Genomic DNA, 24,908 nt, shown 5'->3' with positions numbered 1-24,908 from the left:
CACATTTCTGTGCAAATGATGTAAAAGTAATGAGCAACAACTGGAAAATGTCAAACCAACATACTTATTGAGGCTTCAGACAGTCCTATTATTCACAGGTTAAGGATCTTGTTAGTTCTTCAAATAATGACAACAATTTATACTGAACAGTTACGTGACAAGATGCAATGCTATACGCACTAACTAGTGTTGACCTCACTGGAGCCCTTCAATAAAGACCTTCATCAAAATTCCAAATGACTGAATTACTGTTTATTAGACAGAGGGTCAGGTTGAAGTTCATCAGATTGAAGTCAAATTAAGCCTTTGTGAAAAGCCTCACAAGATATAGTCTCCAGTGTACTGCGGAGATACAATTATTAATAAATAATTTTGTTGAATCATGAGCAATTGTTCTGTTGAAGAAGACCTGGAATACTTCACACTGGCCTACAGCCTCATAGAATCTATTGCCACTTAATCACCATTAAAGAGCAGCCAATCACTCACTGAAGAAAGCACTGAATACACACACACAAAAAATCAACTGCTGAAGAGATTTCATGCTTACAACCACTTTCAAGTTACGCACGATAAGTTTGGTTTCAAGCTCTGTACCTTATTTTCTGCTTAGAAGTATTATTAAATACCAGCTGAAAGTTTAGTTCTATGGATTGCTCAAAAATTAACTCTTACTAATTCTTAATCCTCCAATTAGGAAAAAAAATCCAAAAGGATTGAAAGGATTGAAAAAATCCACTTCTGATTAACAGTAGAAGTCAAAGAAAACGTGAGGGGAAAGACTGAAAACAAACGGCCATCATGATGAAATTAAGAATACAACTTCATGCCTTAGAATGACCCAAGACCATCACTGCACATAAAACTAGCCAACAATGACAGTAGTTTTGAGATCTCACATTCACCTGCTTTGATAAACTGCTCTGAAAATGAAGTTAACATTCAAGTGTAATAAGAGGTCTGTTATATAATAGTGAATGAATGAACCACTTACTCCCTTAAAACTTACAAATAAAACAATTTCACACAGATGGCCTTTTTTTTTTTTTTTTTTTTTGTTATAGGACCAAATAGAATTGGTACAATACAAAAATACTGAAGGTAATTCAACTGCTGGAAAGCATATCTGATTTGTCGTGCCACACAATTTTATAAAAGCTATTCAGTTGGAAGGCAATAAATGAAAAAACTTCTCCCAGGAGGGCTTTTTTTTTTTTTTTTTTTTTTTTTGTTATAGGACCAAATAGAATTGGTACAATACAAAAATACTGAAGGTAATTCAACTGCTGGAAAGCATATCTGATTTGTCGTGCCACACAATTTTATAAAAGCTATTCAGTTGGAAGGCAATAAATGAGCATTCAAGTGATTTACACACTTTTGGATCATAATTTTTTACACAATGTTTTATTTTTAAAAATATATATATGCTGTATACTATTATGTTTATTCTCGGTGGTATAATAAAATCATAAATCTATCTGATGAAAAATGGATTGTATTCCAATTGTATCACTGTAGCACATAGAGCTGCTCTTATCATACCACTTACAAAGATCAATGGTAACTTGAAAATGATTTCATTCCATGCTACCTCTAATATATTAGCAATAAAAGGACTCTTTTTAATTTAAAAGTCACATCAGCTGCTGTCCATCTTCTTTCAAAATCCCCTCCATTTCTGAAACTGACATATTATAGGAGCACAATATCACCTGGTAACTACAGGGCTACTTTCTGATTTTCCTTGTGAAAATTAGTTTAAAAACTAGCTCACGTGCCAATTCAACAGAAATACAAAGCTTTTCCTGACATGCATTGTTGTGTACCCCACCCCAATCCTGTGGTGATGTTAATGTAAAATGTAACATAAAACGTTAACTTATATAAATTACCATTAAAAGTAACAAACAGCTGGCCTGCTTTACCACCAACAAAAGTTTTCTAAACCAGCAGCACACATTTTACATGCATTAAAACAAATTAAAAACAATGAGAGTGGTAAAGCTTGCCTCTTCCAAAGGCTCATCTTGAAATTAATCTTTCTAATTCTCAGACTGGCTCTGCATAATGATGACAAACTCACTTTTATTTGGCAGCTGCTGAAGAGGTGACACCACCTGCCAAAGCCCCTGGTGCTGCTTCTTCCTGGATATACAAGGCCATAGCAACTCAAAACTTCAGTACCTTTAACTGCGTCATGACTTCAACTAAACTCTAAATAAGTATCTACATTTCACTGATGTCATCACCTGGAAAAACATAATACGAAATTGCACGTTCCAGTGGTCCACAATAGCATATTTCCCAGATCTTCACGACCGTTGCTACCCTGGGATTATTACCATCGCAAGCACATTTGTAAACACTGAATTTTAAAATTAAAATGTTCAAAATGTGAAATAAGAGTAATAAAAATAAAAAGCCTGAAAAATCTCTCAGCCTGGCATAAGCAATATAACAATAATTCAGGAATTCAGCAATGACCTAAATCAGTTTTCACTCCTCCGGTGAGATACAGCAACGGCTTATCTCCATTCTTCAGGAAGCTGTTTCGGAACAGACACCGACCTCTCACAAACCTGGGCTTCATTAAAATTACAGTGTCTTAAAACAGATGCCATAAAGGGCATTCTTTGAAATCATGCAAGTATATAACATGCACTGTTATCCAAAGGCAAGCATTTCCAAAATTCAATAAAAAATTACGCTATTTGTTGTATTTCTGGATGTATGCTTATATTTCTAAAGGGGCAACTAGTTTATTCACTTAGGAGCATCTTTCACAGACCAAAGTATTTTAAAGGTGCTAGGGAGTTTAGCCACAAAACATTTTTCAAATAAGGCACAAAACTTTGAGCTGATTTTTTTGTAGTCATACAAAAAAATCCAAATAAAAAAGAACTCTTTCAGTACTCCACTGTTTCTATAGCATTGATTTTTGGAAACCAGTATGTTACAAAGAAGTGGACAATGAAATATATTGGAAACCAAATTCTAGCTACAAAATCTTGTATTGCAGCATATCAGTTTTAACTGAAATAGGTAAAATAATGGGTTATATAAAAAAGATTACATATATTAACTTACTTGCTTTTTCTCCTTCTGTTCGAAATGCTTAAAGAATATACTGAATTAAAATTTTGCTTTTTTCGTATAATTCTGTGGCTCTTTTAGTGAATAAAAATTCTATCTCATAGATGTAGGAAATACAACTGTCATGGGAATACCTATTTTCTTCCCCCACTATCACACCTACTGCAGTAATTCCTAAGATCAAGATGATTCAACTGTTAAAAATACCATACAGAGAAAGACTATAGCACCACAAATATATGGCATTACAGATTCATTAAATGCTCAAGTGGTTAAGTTAAATTATTACTGAAGTAATTATCAGAATTTTAACCTACAACTAGACAAGAAAGAAAAGAAAAGCCATATTTCCTAAACATAGTGATTGTCACTAATATTTTGGATACAAATAAAGTACTCTTTACCTAGAAGAGTTCTTCTTTATTTTTTCATCAAGATCACTAAGGACTTGTTGAAACTCCTGTTCTCCAGGAAGGACACTTAACAAACAGTCCAAATTGGAAGAATCAAGCGAATACTCTCCTCCCCATTCCATTTTCAGAAACTGTAAAACAGATACAGAAAAGTGGTTAAATGACAGAAGAACTCAGAGAAGAAGTATGAAAATATACAATACTTTCTTCCTTGGAAATACTCTGATTAATAAGGGAAGCATTTATGTAGGGAACTAGAAAATCAGTATTGAAATGTAAATCTTGTGCATCCTTCTGAGCAGAGTGCTGCAGAGAGGGCACCTGTAAAATAAAAGCAGAGATAAATTTCATAATATCTTGCATTTTTTTGTGGTTTAAAAAAAAACAGTTCTTCTACCTTAGAGTAGTAGCTTTATTAATAATTATTATTATTTTTAAGATCTAGAAAAAAAAGTCTCACTATTATAACTAGAAACTACAAAAGTAAATACAGTAGGGGGTAAACATATTCTCTGTGTGCTTATCATTTCTATCCAAGGAGTAACTGCTTTCTGAAAATTAAGCATATCATTGCAAATAACTAGAACATAAAAATCCTGACCAAAACATTATCATGTACCAGAAAACAAGAGTCATATTGCTTTGTACACATTTTACTTAACAAATACTTTGCCAAAACACAGGCCAGATCCACTGGCCTACTCAAACTAAGACACTAAATCCCAGGAGTCTTTATATCGGAAAGAGAGCATTCGTGGAATTGTTTTTTCTGTATTCTCTTTTTTGGGAAATAATGACATTGATCTTACAACCAGTGATGACTTGCTACTGAAATTAAAGAAAAAAATTATATTAAAAGTGGAAACTTCTAAATAACCAGTATATTTCACACCAATTATTTAATAATAGTATTCATATTGCAGTAGTAATGTGAGAAACAAACATAACCATTCAGATGCACACAATGTTTGGACAACAAAACATACTGAATTAATAAATACACTATTTTCCTTGCAAGCAATACTCTTTTATGAAGCAGTTACAGCGTTTGTTGGAAATTTACCTAGAGGCAGTACTAGAAAAATAAGCTGTGAGCTTTTCTAAGTGAGCAGTGTAAAAGAGACATATTCCAAAAGAACATCAGATTAAGATGTGAGATCAAGATGACAGTTTTTGGTCAAACATGAGTGTAGACCTACAAGTAGCAGAACTGTGAATTTCTTCAGCAGAAATGACACCAGTGATTCTGATTTTCTCCTTTCAAAACAAAGTTAGAATAAACACGAAGATCATTTAAAGACTAGTCATTTAAAGACTAGAAAAGCATACCACAATTAGCAGTACAATACCACAAAATATTTCCTGGATATATAATTTCCTTAAATTCTCAGAAGCTACAGGATACTCCTTTGCAAATAGCAACTCCAAGGCTTTCAACATTTTGGAATGTACCTGAAACTCAGTCACCCTTGTGGTTAAAAAGTTTCGATGTAAACAAAATACATCACGTAACACATTGAGGGAAGAACAGCCTTTGAATGTAAGAAAGTATCTTAACAGATGTTACTGCAATTAAAGACACTGTAATTAAAAGCTGAAGTTAAAAAGCATTCTCCCAAATGCTGAAATGCTTGTCAGTTGCTCTGGCAAAAAACAGCAGGCCAATTGGGAAGGTTCTGCAATCAATGGAAGAACATTAAACAGCACTGTATAGAACTGAGAGAAAAGGAATATTGAAAATACATCGTTCACCCATGTATGATACTACTTACATGCAGATGTGGTCACAGAAATCCATCCCCTCTTCTCTTCAGAAATATCTCAGAGTTTATACAGAATATGAGGCTAACTCCATTCAATACCTATAACTCAAACCCATCTTGCAGCACTCTCAGTGATTGGTGCAAAATGTACTGTATAATACATACATGTAATACAAAAATAATAACAACTTGGAATGACTCAGAGTTTTCATAGAACAGCTGCACAATCAAAATTGTATATTTATATTTATTCCTAACTCTTTTCCTTACAGGATAGCCAAAAGAAGCTTGTGTTCCTCAGGAAAATATCAGTGTAGTTTACAGACCACTTACTGTTTGAAAAATTCATCATATGAAAAAACTCGCCTTGTAAACATGACAGCCCAGTTTTCATGTATGCATTCCTGTAAGACTTCTATGTCATACTTCTTTAGTTCACTTGTCAAAACACAGTAATTATTCCTTTCAGTCTTGGTTTAGGGGGGAAAACGCAATACTTGATTGTTCAGTTTTCAAATATTGTTTTAAATGGTCAATAGCAATTTCTTCCTACGAACACCCAAGCATTTCTCTAATACAAGACTATCGTATGAAGAAGCAAAACACAAATATGTTTCAGAAGGAGACACTAAGTATGTTGAGATATAAACAGTGGAACTGGACGATCACTGGGTGCCTCTCTGGGGAGCAGGAGGATGGTCATCGGTTGGTGAGGTCCCTCCCTGACACTTGGGTCACCCCCCTTCTCTCCAGGCTCTCAAAGAGCATCCTGTCACTGCTGCTCCCTGACAACCAGTGTGAAACAGCCCTCCTCCAAAAGCAGAAATGCAATTTTTGTTAAGAAACAAATCCTCTTCTTAAAATTTTGTGTAATTTGCAATGATATGGAGGAAGAACTCTGTTTTGAAACTCCAAACGCTTTCAGAGTGTTTTAGACAGTAATAGCCCATTTCTTCAGCAAAGGAGATTAATCTAACACTTGTTATTATGCTACATAAAAAGTATCATCCCATCATATTTCTATTTACTATTACAGTGAAATATTGTATGTTTTGAGACAAATGATCCTACAGAACCTGCTTCAGATGCAACTCAGTGTATCCCTGTCTGTAACAGGTCTAGTTGTTTTCAAAACATATTGTAGGACCATTCATTGCCATTAAAGTGATCTGGCTGTCAATCTTTTTGGTAGGTACTCGAGAAACTTAACCTATGGACAGTGTCGCTTAAAAAGAAATATTATTCAAGTCTCTTATTTTAACCCACAGTATCAATGCAATTTAACTTCTCTGCAACAATTTCCCACTTCTAACAAGCTTGACGTGAAGAACCGATTTTTATCGAAAACTATTAGGCCTATTTGAAAAAATATTATAGAACATTCAAGTTGATACAACAGATACTCCTTCCTTATTCAATTCATATCGTGTTTACCACCAAAGAGCAGTTTTTCTTTTTTCTTATTTTTTTAGTGTTTTCTTTTTTGATGTCAATCAAATGGAAGCAATCTTCTCATAGGAGTCCTACACAAAATGATACTTAGTTCAAATTGGGTGTTTCTTCATTCTGATACAGCAATTCAATAAATATCATTTTAAAAACCTTCCACTAGAAACACACATGAGAAATTCCACAGCATTTCCAAGATTAGTTTGTAATGTTTATATTTACTGTAGCAAGCATTTATTCTCAGACATATAGTTTGTCAAAGTTATGTGGGCCTACACCAGATTTTTGTATGAGCATTGTTGTTGAATTTATGTACAATATACCTCTTATGTGTATAAACCAGAATATTTAAGTATAGATTATAGTCTAGCATACTGTAGATACGCAGCTAACAGACATATCCCACTTTTTGACACAGACACTCTTCTTTTTAAATATAAATTATAAGTCCTTAATTACACCAGGTGAAACATCACTAGGTAATGTTTACAGCACACAAATCCATTCCAGCATTTTTAGAAACTCTGTAAATGTTGATAGACTTATTTATTGATAAATACTTAGTACCATTACTCCTTTATTTCCCAATGGCACTTCAGTCACTTAAGATTCTTGTTTTGACTTCAGAGGGTTTCAGATATCACTGGACAGCATCAACCATGGAGAATGGCGGGCAAATTTTGTATTATAGTTAGACAGAACACCTTGGCAGGGGAGAAAAACCATAAATACAGTTTCAAACCTCAGTTTGCCTGGAGTTTCCTCAGAATCAATTGCTGAAGTCTAATGGAAAATTAATTAGCTGGGCTGTCAGGCCCTTTGGAAAAAAAGAAGCATATATGCGTCCAAGAAAATCATAGAGCTAAAGCAAAAGCTTAAAGTTAGACTTTATGGTTTGTCATAATGTTTGACCATACTTTATTGAACTTCCAACTGCACTTTAAACCTTCATGGGTTTTCAAATGCCCTGTTGCACATTTATGCAAGCTCTAAGTAAAATAGGAAGCCTTAGGCAGTATACCACTTTATACAATGCAGATCCAAAGAGATCTGTCTTTGAGCTCTATAGCACCTACTTGAGCAAATTATACAGTAGGTTTCCAGAAAAAAGACAAAACAAACTATTAGGGTTTCAATCTACTACTTAAGCACTGGCAGATATTTAATGCAACAAACCATTCATGGGGTGTCATATTAGGTAAATGATGTATACTTGGGTAGAAAGTCGTAATTCCTAGTATGTCTAACCTGTTAAGGCCAGAATATGAGGCAATATATAAAAGATCTATACCACGAGACTGAAAGTTAACAATTAATAATCTTAATTAAATGAACGCAAATAATTTTACAATAAATGGTTTGACAAAGAGAATTATATACGAAGTTTGTATAAAAAATCCTACAATGTCATTATGATAATTTAGCTTCATAATTTGCTACAGAAAAAATATTTTTATTATATCATAATTTCTGTTATTCACCACAACTCGCACACATGTGTAAACAAACCTCTTTAGTGGCTAAGAAAACCAGCAGACTGACATTGTTTTGTTAAAATCACTAATTTCAAAACCATGATTTGTATAAACCAAATCACATTCAACTCCAGAATTCAGTCTTTAAAAAGTCATTCAAGAGTTAAAGAACCCATGACCCGTCATTAATTTCCTTCAGTTAATGTCAATGTACAATTTTGGCTCCTATGTAATGAGACACATATCCAAATACTTCAAATATTACCATTAGTATATTTCAAGGTAACTTTTAAGAAATTATTTATATTTTGAATTGAAACAATAACTTGTACCTATGAAATATTTAAAAACTATTACCTAATACATTTATTCATTAAGCAACATTTTTTTCCACATATAATATTCGAAACTTCAGCACAAAATGCTTTGTCTAAGTGCAATCCAAGTGCCACAGCAATCAAATTTTCTGGACTGTTACTTTACAGCTCATTAAGCAACATTTTTTTCCACATATAATATTCGAAACTTCAGCACAAAATGCTTTGTCTAAGTGCAATCCAAGTACCACAGCAATCAAATTTTCTGGACTGTTACTTTACAATCTAAATCAATCTAAATATTTGAAAACTTACTTTAACATTATATGAGATTCACCCCAAGAGCTCTCATTCCACCCATATCCAGGACAATAAAAGAAAATTATTACCACTTGCACTACTTTAAAAAAAGGATGTCAACGTACTCGTGATTTGAAAACAGGGATATTTCAAACTGCAGCACTATATGCACAGAGAGCTCGCCAAACCATTGAAGCTTTTTTTTCTGATGCTGCTTCTTATCTTACAGGAGATATCTCTTTATTGCCCTAGCATCCTTGTAAAACTAAAAGGGGATGAGAGAATTGACAAGATTTTTCATCACTCAGCTTACACTTTCAAACCATCATCTTAACAATGATTTCCTTTATCTATCTTTAGTTGCACAACTGCTCCCAGCCGCTCTACAGCACAGGAGATGTCATCTGCAATCGCACAGCAGGCAGCAACAGGGATGGCAATGGCTCGAGATAATACTATTCAATGTGAAATTCCTACTGTTCTGGACTCCTTATCGCCTGAATATTTAAAGTTTATTTGGAAACCACACAGAGCTTACACAATAAATACATTTAAAAATTCTACTTTCTCAGGCCCTGCTCTGACACAGCAAAAGCTTCTTACCCAATTTTCTGTGGCAAAAACCCTTTAAAAATTGTATCACTGTTTAAAATAAAGATTGGTAAAAGAAAAGGAAGAAATTACAAAATCTGTCTATAAAAGAACATGACCCATTTTTCGTTCTGCTAAAAGGCAGATATCAAAAATCTATCTTTTAATTTTCCAATAATTTTTATATTCACAAATTTCCCACACTTCGCTGAAGCATACACAGCTTTACAAAAAGAATACCATACACTTCTAGTGAAAGAAAACATTTAATGCATATAAAAAATAGTCTTCATGAGGATAGTATTTAAAAAATATTTTGAATGCCACAAGTTACTTCGAAACAAGTTTTATTAGAAACATCTTTTAATGTCCCCCCTGCAGACTTTCCATATTTGCTATTGTCACAAACTTATATTTAAATGTTAATTTTATATTCATCGGTTATTCACCACATACATAACACATTTTCCTTTATGTATTTCAAAGAGAAATTCTCAATATCTATAATTAAATTTGTAACTGTATTGAACACAGTTTTTCTCCCAAATTCTGCCAGTATAAGACACAGCAAATAAAAAGAGTGGGAATAAGATATAACCCACAGTGGGACTGAAGAAACACAGAGCTCACTGTGGATGAAATGGAAAGCTGTGCTTTCTACCTAAAGCTGTAGTATCAGAATGCAGTTCTCTGATCTAAGGCAGCTGTATCAGCCATTGAATCATCGATACTGTCTAAAGCCTTGAAAAAGGACTGGATATGTAGTTAGAAATCTTCCTATACTAATACACATTTCTGACAAATAGCATATGCTATTATTTTTAATATCTGTGGGTTTTTGGAACTATATTGCTTAGTCCTGTTTTCCAGGCATATGTACATGCGAGAATTTAAAACTAAGATCCATGAGTTCTCCCTACTGCTTCTCCCCCATCCTTTGAGTCACACAAAATGTTGAGAATATAAAGCAAAGGAATCAGCACTGCTTTTTTAGATTTCCTGCTATTTGGGACTGGTAAGAGATGTTCAAAGACAAGGAGAGAATTCTCATTTACATGAACTTAATCAAACACTATTGGTCAAAGGCAGTGACTTCAAAAGAGGAACATGCCATCTGGAGTTGCAAGGAAACTCCTGAGGAGTTATGTCAGAAGAAAGGAATAAAGCATAACATGATTTCATAACCTTCAGAAGAGAAGAAATGGCCATTTTCTGAGTAGCTCTTCAGTGAAACAGTCCTGTATCATCTTTGTCTCTCAGCGAGTAACCCTGCAGCTGGAATCCCAGGGTGTACAACATCCAAGATTCTATATTTATAAACAAGCCATTCTTACAGAAGAATTACACAAACATTAAGCATCCTACTTGTGAAAAGTCAGTGGCTTTCCCTGCCTTCTTATCGGTCTTCACAGTGACCAAAACTGTAAGTGTGAAAACAGGAGTTTGTATACAAGTGTGCCTTTTTTCTTTTTTTTCCCCTTCTGGCTTTCTTTAGCAGAGATAAAAGAAGGATTCAAGATGCCTCTTTTCATAGAATTCTTTTTTTGTGTGCGTGTGTTCCTGTAGTTCTATTATATTTAGTAAGTTAAAAAAAAAAACAAAACACAACAGATAAACCTGGCGCAATGCTGTCTTCTTTTGATATGGTTTAAGGCCTTACCAAAAAAATTAATAGAATCATGGAATGGTTTGGGTTGGAAGGGACTCTCAAGCCCCCCCAGTGCCACCCCCTGCCCTGGGCAGGGACACCTCCCACCACACCAGGCTGCTCCAAGCCCCCTCCAACCTGCCCTTGAACCCCTCCAGGGATGGGGCAGCCACAGCTTCTCGGGACAACCTGGGCCAGGCTCTCACCGCCCTCACACCAAACAAGTTCTTCCCCACATCTCAGCTCCATCTCCCCTCTTGCAGGGTCAAACCCTTCCCCCTCCTCCTAGGGCTCCCCTCCCTCATCCAGAGTCCCTCCCCATCTCTCCTGGAGCCCCTTGAGGGACTGGAAGGGGCTCTGAGGTCTCCCCGGAGCCTTCTCTTCTCCAGGCTGAACCCCCCAACTCTCTCAGCCCCCCTCCCAGCCCTCCCAGCACCTTCGATCATCTTCATGGCCTTCTCTAGACCTGTTCCAACAGGTCCATATCCTTCTGTGCTGAGGACCCTGAAGCTGGATGCAGTACTCCAGGTAGGGTCTCACCAGACCGGAGTAGGAGAATAATTATTATATTCAATAATCCACTTTTCTGCCATTGCCACATAACACACAAACGCAGCAAAAGTTCCCCGATTATGCCCGATTAAGACTACATCAATCAATCTCATTGTCAAATGGATATGCTTTATGAATGATGGATGTTTTAAAAATACTTTTAAATTACAAAAATAATTACTAATCAGTAGACTAAAGTAATCACTAACACATAGACAAGAGATTCTTAGAAGCCTAGTAAGAAATACCTACTGTATGTTTTCTTATCATTCCTTTTTTTTTGACTAATGTTATTTGCCAAGAAAATATACAATAAATAGAATAATTTCAGAATAGCATAGAGCACTTGATGTATTTTCTACAGCTAAAGCTGAGGATCATTAAGTATTGAGTAAATCTTGCATACCAGTACGAGAAAATGTCTGAGACCAGCAATTACTTTCCCCAGAAAGACTGCCTGGTATTGTGTTTTTTTCCTGAAGGACAAGAATGTAAGATATCTCCGATGTGTGAGACTAACGGTACATCTGCTGCAGAATTGTCTTTCCAATTGTGGCAATAAGAGATGCTATTTAGGGATAATAAGTGAGTTTTCTCACTTTCTGTCACTTATAAACTCAGAAAGAAGAGACAATACTTTACAAACCCCCACATCCCTCTCAGAACTATGCTCTCAAAAACACCTGCTACAGCCTTCCTATCTTGCTTGTCATTAATGTCTAAAATTGCACAGATTTATAAGGACTGTACTGAAGGAACTAATCTTTTAACACACTGGTAAGGAACCTAGCATAGACCATTTTAAACGAAAAACCTTACAAATACATACTAGCTACCTCTACACTAGACCATAAAAGCCTTTTCTCTTCTTGTTTATTGGAAAAAATCCTCCATCCGGACACAATACTCTTTGAGGACAATGGTATTTAAAGGAAAGAAATTTCAAGACCTTTGAGGTCTTATGGTTCAGTAGATCAGACACAGAGTTGTTAGAATTTTAACAGGAAATAGCCTTCCAATGAAACTATTATATTTAAAAAGAATTACAAAAAAATTCTGTGACCACAGCTTTTAAAGGTAGGCTGCCATTTCAGTCCCTTCACTCCCGCACTTTCTATTTTCTTCCATTACTTGTCAATTTAAAGCTGAGAGTTTGAAAAATGTCAATTTTATAAAAACGAAACACAGAAACTCTCCATAGAAATGCCTCTTAAGTGGGTCCAAGCTGATAGTCACAATCTTTAAGGCTTATTTAGTAGTATAAATGTCAAGGATTTTATTTTTCCCCAAAATACTATTATTAAAGCTTCTTACCAAATTCTACACAGGGTAATATGAAACATTTATTTCATTTTTCTTTTTTTAAATTAAAACATATTTCATTTCTTAAATCAAAAGTTTGTTTTTGCTGGCATAATTCAACTTGTAAAGGTTTCATGCCATATTGCCTAATGCTAACTATGTCAGTATGATACTAGAGGGTACTGCAGTCACATACTGCTTCTTATTCACCTATGATTTTTAACTCCAAAAGCACTGCTAAGCTTCTGTTTCTCTCTCCTTGAAAAAAACCCATTGTCTGTGAATCTGTCTTTCTCCGTGCTGTCCCAGGTGCACCCTCTCCTCAATTTCAGCCAAGTTTTGCAAAGGGGTAGAAGACTCAAATATAATTAAGTTATAATAAACTTCAGGAAAATAGTTGCACAAATGGAAAAAAAACAATCCCCGTTAAATGACTCTGATGAATTTACACAGAATTTGTAATCCAATATAAGAGGCAAAGCCTTCAAACATTAGATATTCCTAACCAAAGATGCCATGATACTGGAAAGCATGGAAAGTGATGACCTCAGATCCTTAAATGTCAGGGACAGCATGACGTTGGTACCTCTCAAAGCTGTATGAGTCATCAGTCCTTCTGTAGGGAGCATGATAAGAGACACCCCTCTGTGTCTCCTGATTTCGGCGTTCAGTGATAACAGCTATTACCATCTCTGTGGATAATCCGGATTCTGATTTGTGCTATCTGGAGGCCTTGGGAAGAACGGAAAGAAAGTCTCCAAGGACTTTTTGCAAAAAGGGACTGAACGAGTGAGCAGGACAAAGCCTGATCTAGAGATGAACACAATGTGCCTTACACTTACGGTAAAGGCATCTACTAGCAAGGGACTGCAGAGATATCTAGATACAGCACTTGGAAAACACATTACCAAATATGAGAACACGTCTCTAAAAAGCTCCCTATTGTCTGACTGCAGGAATGGGTTGTCCTGGGACAACTAAATTACACACAGGATGTGTGTACACTTGCTGTTTGGCAGATGAATCACAACTGGAATGTTTTAAACACAAAACACCTCCAAAAGGCAGAAGCTGAAAAAGCAACTTGATGGAGACTCTGAGACACTTTTGCATCATGTACACTAAACAAGTATGTTCAAAGTGGTTTTAAGTACTGATGACTAACCTCTGCTGCATCCAGGAGTGTCAGCTTGACTCCTCGCCTCCTTGAACCAAGGGAAACCTCCCTCAGGATAAGAACCTAAGTGAGTGGCACACAACGTACGAAGAATCATAGAATAGAATCATAGAATCATTGAGGTTGGAAGAGACCCTTGGGATCATCGAGTCCAACCATCTCCCCTACTCTACAAAGTCCTCCCCTACACCATGTCCCTCAGCACTGCATCTAAACGGCCCTTAAACACAGCCAGGGATGGGGACTCCCCCCCCTCCCTGGGCAGCCTGTTCCAATGCCCGACCGCTCTTTGGGTGAAAAATTCCTTCCTAATGTTCAGTCTAAACCTCCCCTGTTGGAGCTTGAAGCCGTTCCCTCTCGTTCTGTCACTAATTACCTGTGAGAAGAGACCAGCACCAACCTCTCTACAGTGTCCTTTCAAGTAGTTGTAGAGGGTGATGAGGTCTCCCCTCAGCCTCCTCTTCCTCACACTAAACAGCCCCAGCTCCTTCAGCCACTCTTCATATGATTTGTCTTCTAGGCCCTTCACCAGTTTCGTTGCCCTCCTCTGCACTCGCTCCAGCACCTCCAGATCTCTCTTGGATTGAGGTGCCCAGAACTGGACACAACACTCGAGGTGTGGCCTCACCAGTGCTGAATACAGGGGCATAATCACCTCCCTACTTCTGCTGGTCACACTATTTCTAATACAAGCCAGAATGCCATTGGCTTTCTTGGCCACCTGGGCACACTGGTGCAGACAGATGCTTCTCCATTGAATCTCAGAAGCATGTCACCTTCTTTGTCTGGGTTCCTGAGCAAGTCCTCAAAACATTACTTTGCATAACACTGCCTCATATTGCGTAAGAAGAAACACAGACACAAAGAAAAAAAACATCAAGAAAGTCAAGAAAACTATCTGAAGATATGTGTGGATTCTTAGAACTGCAGAAGACACGAAACTCTCATGACTATGATGTGGTTGGGAACAGCATCATTGTTTTAAGTAACAGAGAGGAACTGAAGCAATCCCAGGTGCATAGTGGCCTAAACATTAATACATATACCATGAGAAATGGCAAGGGATACTGCCTTTAACTGTTTGCAAATACTGCCCTCCAAGCCCCTCCCTCAAGAATTGTACTTCTTTCAGCTGACAATCAAAATACAAATCTGGGATGCTTAATAAAAACTCTTGACTCAAGTCTTCTACCTTAATCATCACTGAAGTTTGACAATATATGATAAATAACAAGAAAAAAAAAAAAAGAAAAAAGGATGATCTGCTTAAGGCCCACATGTTCTTCCTTGTAGAAATTCCTGTGCAAAGTTCAATAAATTATAAAAATAAAAATGTCTTTCTGTGACAAAGGTTGTTACTCATTTTCTAGGTGTTTAATAATCATGTCACATTGCTAAAAATTGCCGATGACTTGCTAATACTTGGCATGCAAATAAGATCTTAAAAAGAACATAAAAGAGATTTTTTGATTGTACAGATTCTAAGATTAATTAATGAATAGACAGTTTTTAATTATCAAAACAGAACAATATTTATTTCATTTTCACTTTGAAAGATAGTTATTGAGAAATTGTTTACCCCCAATTTAGATATATTCTTCAAAACAGGTTTTCCAAGATCTTTGTAATTAAGCAGTATGCAAGATGAGAAAGGGAGGAAGAGGGGAAGGGAAGAAGAGGGAAAAGAAGTTGTATATTCTCTGATTTGTTCCTGTTGCTTTAATTTTTTCCTCTCTTAATTAATGGAATTCTTAAAGCCTACTTAAAAATCATACTAAAAAGGTTGCATATTGTCCCATTTAATTATATTGAATGCATTACCGATAATATTGTGAATGTGTCATCTAACATGTTGCACATCAAATTATTTTAAATAGTGAAGTTTTTGTTAAGAAATAATATTTGACTATAAATTTTTTCAGTTTTCACTATTTTTCAGAAAAAGATCCAAGTGAGACACTGAGAGCCAATTTTTATTTAGAACTCTTAAATTACATAACAAATCGTGCACTTCTATAAATAAAATTTAATGCAGTAAGTCATATACATTTTGCAAGTAAATTTTTGGTAGATATTTTAAAACTTTTTTTTTTTTTAAAAAGAAACCTTTTATAAATAAAACATCATTTCTTTCTCTCTTCATAACCAAATGTCACCACTGACAAAATAATCCAATTACACCAGTTGCTGGCGTCCCCCAGAGTTACAGAGTCTTTTAAATCATACCATATTTTTCACTGGCTGTGTTCCTCACATCCAGCTGGACCTCCGGTGCTCACAGCAGGCTGAGTGGGCAAGCAAATCCTCAAAAGCTCAGGTTTCTTACCTAGCCTTTTATTCTCACCTACCACTTATGCCTAGACTTAGGTATTGGCCAAAGTACAGATAAATAGGACAATAGACTATGGTTACTATGGCCTGAAAGATATAAAGTATGGGTGTTATGGATAGCTCAGAATGAGAAACTAAGGCCAGATCTTTGTGTGCTGGACTTCAGAATACTGAAAGTCCATTGAGATTTAATCTGGGTGCAATACTTATTGAAGAAGATGTAAGAAGAAAAAAAAAATAGATAAACTATAATTTTAAAGAGCTATTACATAGTTTTTAGGAAGATGCTTAAATAGAGCAAACTTATTAACAGTTCATAAATACACACTTTCTTAAACTTACACAATTACACGCTTATATTTTCTTATATTTATTAGACAGTTACACTTTAATAAACTGTGTAAGTTAAATATTTGAAAAATTACATTTTTGTAGCACTGATTGTTTTTTAGATTATTTTATAAAGATTCTGTTTTCTGTTTATATTCCAGTCAGATAATTTCAAATAGCTGACTAGAAGAAACTACAAGGTTGGGGAAGTTCTTTACAAACCTTCAGTTCCATTCAAGCCACTACCGTGGTTTTGTACAGACTTTGGTGCTAATAAAAAAATACAAAAATTATCTTCAATATTTCCAAGCCTAAGTGAACAAACTTCTTATTTCTTATTTTGAGATACATCTTTTAGGGAAAAGTCCATTTCTGTTTGAGAATATATAGACAGTGAAAGTAAGTCTCCTGGCTTTGCTGAAGTAGCACAACAAAGGCAGAAAGAATACAAATATTCTGAATCTCCTTGCCACATGTTGGGAAAAGATAGACGGTAACTATCAAAAAGGACGAGGGCAAAAAAGGCACGTGAGTGGTTCTGAAAGGGTATTTGTTAGTTCTCACAACATCCAGCTAGTATTTCTACCTTGGAATAGCTGTTGTATGACCCAGGGATCACTTCCAAGTCTCACGATTTTCCACAGACCATCATATATTCTTGTACTCAATCAAACATAAACGGCATCACTATTTTAAAAGAGGAAGACAATACGATTCCACGTGTAACTTATCTTGGCTTCCTAGATCACAGAGCAGTTTGTGGCTCATAGCTTTTCAATCTACAGGCCTATTTCATCTTCAGAAAGCAGTATAGTAAGTCACTTTCTAAAACTGAATACCCCCAAGGACATGGAAAAAGATGGAAAAGTTTAGGTAAAAATAATAGAAGTAGAAAAGAAAGCTCTTGACAAACTTTACTAATAGTTACCTGACTTATTTGGAAACTCAACCTCCTTGACCATTTAATCAGCCTTCCACACCCAAATATTAATTCAACACAGATTATAGTATTTTTTGTGTTAGGCTTACATTTTATTATTTAAAGTTCACCTTTTAACTGGTATCAAGATAAAATATAAGATTTGATAAAGTATGTGTAGATAAACTGCTCAGCTCTTGTCGAAAATCTGCCATGAAACACAGTAAGAACTTGCATAATTGGTGTAAACAAGGAAAAGAAGAAAACCGAGGCCTTGCCTGGGTTAGAGTCCAAAGGACTTCCTCCTCAAAGTTTAGTCTCTTTACTGACAATAAACTCTACCCTCATTTGAAGCAACCCATTTCTTAATACCACATATTCATTGTTATCTTTCTTACAAATTCTACTGTGGATTTTGACTCAGGTTTTAGACGTTTATTTATAAGATCTAAGTTAAATCACCTGTAATTTCAGGCTGCTACTCCTGAACTCTTCTAAATACGCAAGTTAATCATCATGTTCACATCATTATGACGGACACCAGAATAGATGCCAGAAAATAACTGTCACTCTCTTGTGGGTCACTGGTCAAAAAGATGTAATTAGTGAACGTGGATGCTATTCATACTACTGCAGATGAACATAATTTAGTAAGTCAACACAGGAATCCATTCTTTCAGAGGTTAAGTTTTAGAACTTCTCAGTGTTTCAAAAAAAAATATCTCCATTCAAAACTATTAAAGAGGTCTCAGCATTTTCCTAAAACCCTTGTGACAGATATAGGAGTCCCGGCTAGATAGATAAGAAGTAAATAAGAAAAGTAAAGTAAATAAGAAGCAGATTCTATCTAGTATAAAAATAATTATGATGGGACAATCAACAAAATGCCGATGTTTGTCATGTTCTTTTTATTCAACTTAATTTAAGGAAAATTTCATTTATGTAACTTCTGAAATGTGGAAATTTATTTCACTTTGACAGCCTACCAAGATGTTTTAAAAATACTGAAAATGCTTATTTAGTACAATGTCCTGGTTCTAAAATCTTTTATGCTCACATTACTTTTCTATTTCAACAAGCCTTTAACAACTGGTATCACAAACAGGCAGGAGACTCACGGGGTACTTTACCAAAATACAATATTAGTTTCTAGCTCCAGTGGTTCTGGAAACAACAGCCACCACATATACTATCAAAACAAATCAGTCCTTTCCATAAAACACTGACAAGGAACGTAAAGGGGAGATTATCCCTTAGACATCAACAAGAAATGTTTCACCACTGTGTGCACTAGATTCTGCTGACCATGGCCTCTGTAGAGCCCCACTGAAAGCTTTTGGTGACCTTTATCTCCATTTCTTACCACATATCTTCAGGATAAAATTCCAGGCCCCTTCCCTTACATTTGGCTGAATAAATCTTTGTGGGGGTGGAAAGTGGACTTCTGCTAATCACAAATAGACTCAGCTATGCCAAAATGTGAACACATTACACTTGCGGTAAAAATACTATGTTGTATAAATTGTGAAATGCATTTGTGTTGTTTATATTAAGAATAGAACTCAGTAGAAATATTACACAGTAACATGAACAAGCAATGAGGAATCTGAAATTAACTCTGGAACTACACAAAATAATTCATATTCACTTCTGCCAGAAGCACCTCCTCTGATCTGTGTTCTAAACAAATATAATTTTTGTACTTGGAAACACTTTAAATACTGAAATCCTGGGGTTTGAGTTTATTATTTCTTTCTCCTCGCTTTTCAGACTAATTCCACAGAAAGACATTAGAAAACATAGCCTGATACAACTGATCTCCCCTTTCATATAGAGCAGACGTGAGGAGACAGAAATGGATTCTAACACGCTACAGATATTTTCAAAATTAGGAGCATTTGGCTGAGTAACATGGTAAATTCTGCACATTCAGGTAAGGCAGCCCTCCTCCGACCCTAACTAACCTAGACTAAGTCCACACTAACTGTAACCTGAATTTTAAATGTTAAATGCAAATTTTAAATTAAGTATTCTATAATTTGTTTTATTTAAAAAAAAATAAATTCTGCACTTGGAAGTACTTGTGCACAAAGCATTTAAACAATACCAGCACTGAATGATGATGTGGGGATACAGAAGTAATATGGAAGTATGGCGTTTGTCACTGTTGGTTCCCCATTTATTAGGGGAGGAAAATGGAAAATCCTTCCAATTGCCTTCAAAGTGACTGTCTCTGTCACCTCGCATCCGGTGTCAACATCAGAATGCCCCCTCACACCTGCAACTGGCTGCTGAACCCACATTTCTGGGCACAGCAAACCCACCCCCACCACCTCAAGTGAGGCACAATTAGTATTTCCTTCCACTGAAAAGAGACACGAGGTTACTAGAAAACCAGCATAGCTGCTGACAGTGCATAAGCATCCCGTAGCGTTGTAACACTTCTTACTAACAGCATGATCTGTGAAAATGTGTAAGCATTCCCTAACTCTGCTAAAGAGAAGCACCCAGCTGCAAAGGAGCAAACAGGAACTTATGGCTGCTCAAGAAAACATGTGCAAACAGGAAAATGTGCAAGATAAGAGAAAAATATACAAATAAACCAACTGATATGTCTGTTGGAACCAGAGGAATCCTGCAGAATAAAGGGAAAGGAAGTCTGGCAAAACCAGAGGAAGTCCTGAGCCTAAAAAATAAAATAAATTATGTTGAGAGCAAATGAGATCCTCCCAATCTCTTTGAGGAGGATGGTAAGAAGCATCAAATACAGAGAAAATAACATGGGGAGAAGTTGCTTATTGGGTTCATGCTTTCCCTCCTGTGGGAAATAAGCTAAGTTTTGCTTCAGCTAATTGATGTATCATTGTTAGTGTGATAGTACTAACAAAGAAGCCTTAGTAATAGTAGAGTCTAATAAATTGTATCCAATTAATCCCCAGAAATGCCCTTGCTCTGTCAAGGGATCCTTGTTGGCAGGGCGTTATCCAGGGGAAGAGAAACAGACCGCAACACCGCCTTCCACACAGCAACCCAGAGGGGAGGGGAGTATCAATAAGGCCAAAGAAACCAGTCTGGTAAATCTGCCAAGTAGATGGTAGCAAAGACTCTGAAATAACATGTAGCATAATCAACTAATCAAAGGCGTGTTTAGGATGATGATTTCATAGAATAGGTGTGTGTGTGCCTTATATGGGAAAAAGTGCAAAATAAACCTGTAATAGGTCAAGCGGTGGGGAAGAATGTGAGCTCCAACTTCTCAGCCCATGAGAAGGGAGACAGAGACTCAAGCGGCCGGGATAAAGGTATAAAATACCTGAAAGCTGAAAGATCATCGTGCATCTATTTTTGGTGCACCCGATTCAGCGCTGTTTCGTATTAATAAATTATTATTTTTAACCTTTGCTTCGGTGACTTTGTCCTCTTTAAATTCTAAGATGTGAGTCGGTGTTTCTCACACTCCTTACAGAGCTCGAGGCTGGCTGCTTCAGTAACTAAGACCATCAAGGACCCAAGCCATCAAGTGTGAGTACCATATACTCACACTTTAGGATAAGCTAAGTACTAACTGTTTTAATCTTGTGTCATAACGACTGATAACAACTAAGTACCATGCATATATTGTTCATTAATGTCAAACTAGTATAGTTTCAAAGTGTGAAATCGGCCTGATTTATTTTCTTTCTACCAACACAAGTCTCTAACTCCCTAAATGATATACACACACTTAAATTCAGTTGCAAGTGTCACACTCATGTGACTAGAGTTCTGTTCCTCGTTCTGCTACATACCACTAACTCCACTACAGAGCAGGAGTTGGGTACATCACTTACTTTAAATTCTTTAAATGTGATGAAAACAGGAATTGTATTTCTTTCCTCCCTTTTCCTTTGTCCTATTTAAATTGTGAGCTCTTCTGATTAAGTACTGTTTTTCACCACGCTTAGTATCAACCACAGCAGGACCTCAGGCTGGTACGTACTTCCATCAAAACAAAAATTTTTAATGCTAATCTAACTTTTTGATAGTACGAGGACCAGCTTCTGCAACTACAGAACTACGCGTTTCATTTCTTGCACAGGAGCAGCTCTCTGCAGTGTTTTTCACCTCCCTTAGAGATTGTCCTGTTGACACATTTTCAGTCCTCTCTTATTTCAGGGTGGTTATCTGTGTTCCACATAAACCCTGACCCACGTCAGGGTCTGGCACCCTCCTCTCACACCACGAGTTGTGTGTGCTCCGTTACCCCTTTACCAGCTTCCCCACGCTGTTTTCAACTCCACCTTCTTCTCTCGTGACAGCCCACGTTTTACAAGTCAGCGAACAATTCTGTGTCACCTCTTTTCCCTCAGTCATTCTGCTCCCTCACCCTTTTTGTTCTGGGAGATGAATCACTCCGGATGCTAATACACTTCACGGTGAAGATGGGTGAAGATGAGAGACGGGACACACGACCCTGTAAGGCTCAACTGTTCAAACATGGCATGATGTTGCTTGAAAGATATGAAGCTATGCTAAATAACAGCAAAGACTTTCATGTGTCACTTATTCTCCTTTCAGTTCTCTAATTTCCTATAAAATCGTAGGACTCTATACTAAAAATTGCCCCAAAATAGAATTTTTCACAAAGTTCCCGTACTGGAAAACAGAAAAGGAAACCACATAGAAGGAGAGCAACCTCCAAACTTGGCTAATCAGATGTCTTCCTTCTGCACTAACTTGGCTATTCAAAAATTGAAAGTTTACCTATACAACCAAGAGATAAAACAAAGGATTAAGATTAAATAATGCATTGCATATTCACCAGACACCAAAAGACGCATAGAATGTGCAACTAATGTATCTCCAGCAATTAAAAATTCAGCTATATGAATATTGCAATAATTTAAGTTTTTAAATTATTTACCTCCGAGTGGCAGAAAAGATCACTATTTAAAAATAACATGCAAGATGCAAGTAATGAAAAATTGATGTGAAACAGCAGTCTTTAAGACTTGAGCTCACTTTATGCAAAACTATTAATGCTAAAAAATTCCTACCAAAATTCAAGTCATTGGAAAAAGAAATTTTATGACTTGTTCCATCAATTCTTAATCCTCAGTTTTATTCCCTCTGAAGTATACCAGCAAGCTGTATGAACTCAAAAAAGGATAAAGAGTTGCTGCTTAAATCAAATCACAAAGGAGAAAATTAAATTCTTTCTGAACCACTCCCTTTTTCCTTCCATTTGCCCCTCTATCCTTTCATTTTCTGCTATACTCCCCCTCTCAAATTTCCCAATGAAAATAAATGCTGGATGGCTTTGTGTCAGAAAAATCATCTATACTGCATTTTACTGTATTTGCTGCTTAACATATCCCAACAGCGAACCTAACATTTAGAATCTATCATATCAACATAGTCATCATGATCCAAGCTGCAAATAATAGAGAGTGTCACTGTCAATTTTGCTTTCTCACACTTCCTTCCCTTCACTTCATCTGATTTTAATAATCCCTGTCAAACCACAAACAGTCCAAATTACCTTCTTGACACAGAAGCTTTCAAGGAAGAGACAGAATCTCAACTTTCATTTAGCGACTACAAAAGCAAGCTGTCCGACTGGACAAATATTATTTCCACTCTTGACAATCTCTACAGTAAAGCATGCTTTTTAATTTTCACTGAAGCTGCCAAGGGTTTGATATAAGCTTCTTGTTTAGCGTAGATTGACTCACAGGATTAGCAAACCAACAACTGTAATTGTGTTTAAAGAAGCCAGCACTTTCAAGTCAAAGAAAAAATTGCTTGCAAGAGGTGACAATTGGATGTCATAAGCTAACTGAATTAAGAAAAAGATTATACAAATAATTTCAATTTTGTAGATCTCACAGGATCTGTTTCAAGATCATTTTACATTTATAAGATTGACCGAATGGTTGCTGCTAACATGTAATATAAATCAGAATTTCAAGGAGGACAACTTTATATTCAACCACATCCGCAACAATCTAAGAAAGGTTAGCACTTGACAACAGGAAATATGTTCAAGGCAAATAAGCTTCTGCAAAAGAATATGATCTGTAATCATTTTCCTCTCTGTTGGCTTGCCTTCAAAGTAAGCTTGATAATGTAAGTTGCTGCTTCACATATATCAGTTTAAAAATAATTGATTTCTCTGATGAGGCACAGTATTATATAATTAGCATTCTATTTGAAGTTTATGTGGATTTGATTATGTGGATAATCAAAGCATAATACATTTTTATATAAAATATTTTCTTCACATAGACACATCAGTCCCTCTAATCATCTGCAAGTCTATTGCTTCTTAGTATTTTGACTTATTTAAAGTTGCAACCAGGTTTGAAGCATCACTAGTTATAAAAAAAGAAAAGAGAATTACCAAGCTGCTTGCCATCAGAAGACTCATGTTAAGTATTGTTTAAACACCTCAGATTGCCTGCCTCATGCACAGGCCTAATTTTAGACTAATCAAAGCTGGTTTAAAAGATTCTTTGGTAAAGTCAGAATACACCAAAACAATAAAAGCCTGTCTTTGAGAAATCCATAACACCACTATGAAATGCATAGCTACATGCCTAGATGGTTTCTAGAGTTCCAGAACAAGAAAATTTTTCTTTTTAGCAATACAGCAGCGTATTAATGTTCTTTTAACAGTTTGGGCTCGCAACTGGCTCTCCATGATCACTCATCTTCATGGCAAGACATCCTCCTGCTTGCTTTCTTACCCTGTTTTTCTTCCTAGTGAAGACTAAGAGCTTTAACAGCTTACTGTACTTTTCTCATTTAGCACTGCTAGCCAAAGCACTATTTTGATACTCAGCAGTATATTGATTCTACCATATGAGGCATGCATCAGTTTGGACCTGTATGTTCTTTTATTCTAAAAGGATTTGATCAAAAGATCACTTAAAGGAGAAAAAAATTATGTAGTAACACAGACCAGTGGTATTCTTATTTTTAAGTAAAAGGACATTGATTTAAGCCTCTCAGATAAAGTGCTTAGTCTTGACTATGTCTTGACTTCTAGTTAACTATCAGTTTGAATCCAGAGCAGAATTCATAACTGATACAGCTAGCCTTACGCATCAAATAAGCACAGATTATATATCATTTAGCATTTAAGCCAAACACTATGGAAGTAGGAAACAGGAAATACATCTGTAGAACAGTATATTACAGTACAAACATACTGACTGATACAAAAGAGCGCCTACATCACATCCACTTAACAGTAATTAAAAT

General features: G+C 36.0%; 1 protein-coding gene across 1 annotated transcript in view; it reads right to left on the bottom strand.

The window, feature by feature from the left end:
- Positions 1–24,908, bottom strand: part of KIAA0825 (KIAA0825 ortholog) — a 291,162-nt gene that overhangs the window by 251,006 nt on the left and 15,248 nt on the right. Inside the window, exon 4 of the mRNA XM_014936866.1 lies at positions 3,501–3,640. Within this exon, the coding sequence (XP_014792352.1) occupies positions 3,501–3,631 (131 nt within the window). The 5' untranslated portion in view covers positions 3,632–3,640. The remainder of the gene's footprint in view (positions 1–3,500; positions 3,641–24,908) is intronic.

The sequence above is a fragment of the Calidris pugnax genome, unplaced genomic scaffold (assembly GCF_001431845.1).
Source record: "Calidris pugnax isolate Ruff unplaced genomic scaffold, ASM143184v1 scaffold40, whole genome shotgun sequence".
Classification (NCBI taxonomy): domain Eukaryota; kingdom Metazoa; phylum Chordata; class Aves; order Charadriiformes; family Scolopacidae; genus Calidris; species Calidris pugnax.
This window is presented reverse-complemented; position numbering and strand designations above follow the sequence as displayed.